We start from the raw sequence: 2,500 nt of genomic DNA on the forward strand, positions 1-2,500 counted from the left end.
AGACAGCTGAAGAATGAGTCGGAGAGAAAAAGAGAAACAGAGAATCAAGAGAGAGACCCAAATAGTGAGAGCGAGAGAGCGAGATGAATAGAGATAGAGTGAGATAACATAAAGGGGCCACACCTTCAGAGCACCCCTCAGATATCTCCAGCAGGTAGGAGAGTGCGTCGGACCCCCCGTTGTCCTGGGGTGGGTCTGCAGACGGAGAGAGAAAAACACGGTTTATTGTGATGTCTTCACTTATTTTACCACACACATTTATCTCAAGCAACTCACAGCCATTAATCAAGAACAGGTCCTTAGGATCATGCAGTCATAAGGGTGCCTTGAGTATACTACAGGTTAGGCTGGCAGACATTGGGGTTTGAACCCAAAACCTTGCACCTGGAAGTCAAACATCCCACTATAGTATCCTCTTACAGATATGATTGTTCTCCGGTGCGGCTCATAGGTCCATTTTGCAAACAAAAGGACTTGATTTGTGTGATTTGCAATGATAGTGATAAAACATTCGCAATGCCGTCACGATGCCGTCATGCTAATTACATGAGAGGCTTGCGAGTAATGATAACCATCGAGAAATAAACATTGGCATCACTTCATAACTGATTAAGAAAACAATGAAGACCATTTTCAACAATGGGCTCTCAGTCCATGAATGATAATTCAAATCCTCTGCTTCTAAAGGGACAGCTTGCACAATTAAAGATGCCTTGTCTTCGAAATCTGTCAAAAAGTTCAGGGTTTTACTAAAGGGTTTTCACAGCTTGTTTCTACAAAATACATCTTTCTCGTCTTCACAAATGTTTTTCCCGTGTCAACCTTCAAGACGTCCAAAGGCGAAGCGTCAGAGAAGACTTTTTAATTCACTGCGGTGAATGTGTTTCCGAGCAATCAGAGATAATGTTTTACGATATCTCTCCATTCTCCCCGCGGCAAGGTGCGGCTGTTATAAATCACAAATCCCCCCCTCCCGCGTAACCTCATATACCGCCATAAAGCATTCCTGGTCAGATTTTCCTCCCACTTTTTATAGGACAGCCGTTATGAGGACACTCAACATTAAACGATCTCATCACATCAACTGCTGCCCATTGAGGCCATGCTGATGATCACTATTGCTTTCTCCTAGCCAGCACCACACATGCTACAAATACATGCACACATTATCTTACAGATGAATATACATGTGTTACATGACATAAACATATACATACATTACATTATATTTAATACATGACACACGATACATGACGTTCACTTCATACGGCCGTTCTAAACCTGTTAGTGCGAGGACTGCAGCATCCATACCAATGTAAAGATGGTTTATGTGTCTCTGATTCCTATTGCACACTCTCAAGCGTTCATTTTCACTTTTTTTAATTGGTCGCAACACACTGGTGGAATCTTTTGAATTTCCCTGCACTCTCTGATTGATCTCAGCCTCACTTTGAAGGCTCAGAAAGCGTCTGCTAAATGTAAACATAGAATTAGCTTTCCTTTTTTTCCTTTCATTTCTAAAATGAGGAATACCGAGTGTTTATTACAGACGGAGTCCTGCAGTGTTGCAGTACTCCCGAATACATTGGACCGCCTCCAACCAGACTTATATATTATATTACACATTATACTCCCATTAGGACCAAATGGTTTTACCTCGAAAAGGCCCCGAGTGGCTCTTGAAAAGGTTGGCTAGTACATGATACATGAACGATGAATATTAATGCAGACAGTGTGGTGGGAGGTGTGGCTTCTAAATGCTAATCCTCTTGCTAAATCTGAGAACTATTAATCGTTACTTATATTTATTGAGGCAGGATTTTACGTGTGCAATTGTGCACTGCAGGGATACGCGTGTGTGCGATGTGTACATATTGTGTGTGTGTGGAAGCATGCGTAGTACGTGCTTTTTTTTTGCGTGCATACATACGTATGTGTGTCTGAGTATGATCGTGTAGTGTGTGATTTAGTATGGTTTTGTGTGTGTGTAGTGTACGAAGGCAGGCATGCACAGGAACGGGGGTGTGTTTACCCCAGGTGACGGTGAATCCGTACGGGGTGGCGCTGGTCACACACGGTGTGGACGGGGGTCCTGGTTTGTCCGGACTAGTGGTGCAGACCAGTACCTCGCTGGGGCTGCTCCGGCCCTCGATGTTAGACGCTGTCAGCTGCGAGGAGGGGGGAGGGAGGAGAAGGGCGAGGAATCGAAACGGGGGAGTTGAGGCAGAGAGCCATGAGGAGAGAGAGAGAGAGAGAGAGAGAGAGAGAGAGAGAGAGAGAGAGAGAGAGAGAGAGAGAGAGAGAGAGAGAGAGAGAGAGAGCGCGAGCGAGAGAGAGAGAGAGAGAGAGAGAGAGAGAGAGAGAGAGAGGGAGGAGAGCGTAAAAAGGACAGTCAATAGAAAATAACACCCCTTCTTTCAAGAACATCTCTGCCGATAGATGGCCACTTCTATCTGAGAAAATTTTGGCCGATATCCTTGATGCTCACAAACCCAGCATG

The 2,500-nt window shown here is 44.6% G+C and overlaps 1 protein-coding gene across 2 annotated transcripts in view; it reads right to left on the reverse strand.

Annotated features, from left to right (window-relative positions):
• fndc3ba (fibronectin type III domain containing 3Ba) overlaps window positions 1-2,500 on the reverse strand; it is a 51,764-nt gene that overhangs the window by 24,561 nt on the left and 24,703 nt on the right. For both annotated transcript variants that reach the window (XM_056589944.1, XM_056589943.1), the window contains exons 13-14: window positions 2,033-2,168; window positions 124-195 (exon numbers count right to left, since the gene is read on the reverse strand). In XM_056589944.1, coding sequence (XP_056445919.1) covers window positions 124-195; window positions 2,033-2,168 — 208 coding nt within the window. The remainder of the gene's footprint in view (window positions 1-123; window positions 196-2,032; window positions 2,169-2,500) is intronic.

Source organism: Gadus chalcogrammus, chromosome 5 (genome assembly GCF_026213295.1).
Source record: "Gadus chalcogrammus isolate NIFS_2021 chromosome 5, NIFS_Gcha_1.0, whole genome shotgun sequence".
Classification (NCBI taxonomy): Eukaryota; Metazoa; Chordata; class Actinopteri; order Gadiformes; family Gadidae; genus Gadus; species Gadus chalcogrammus.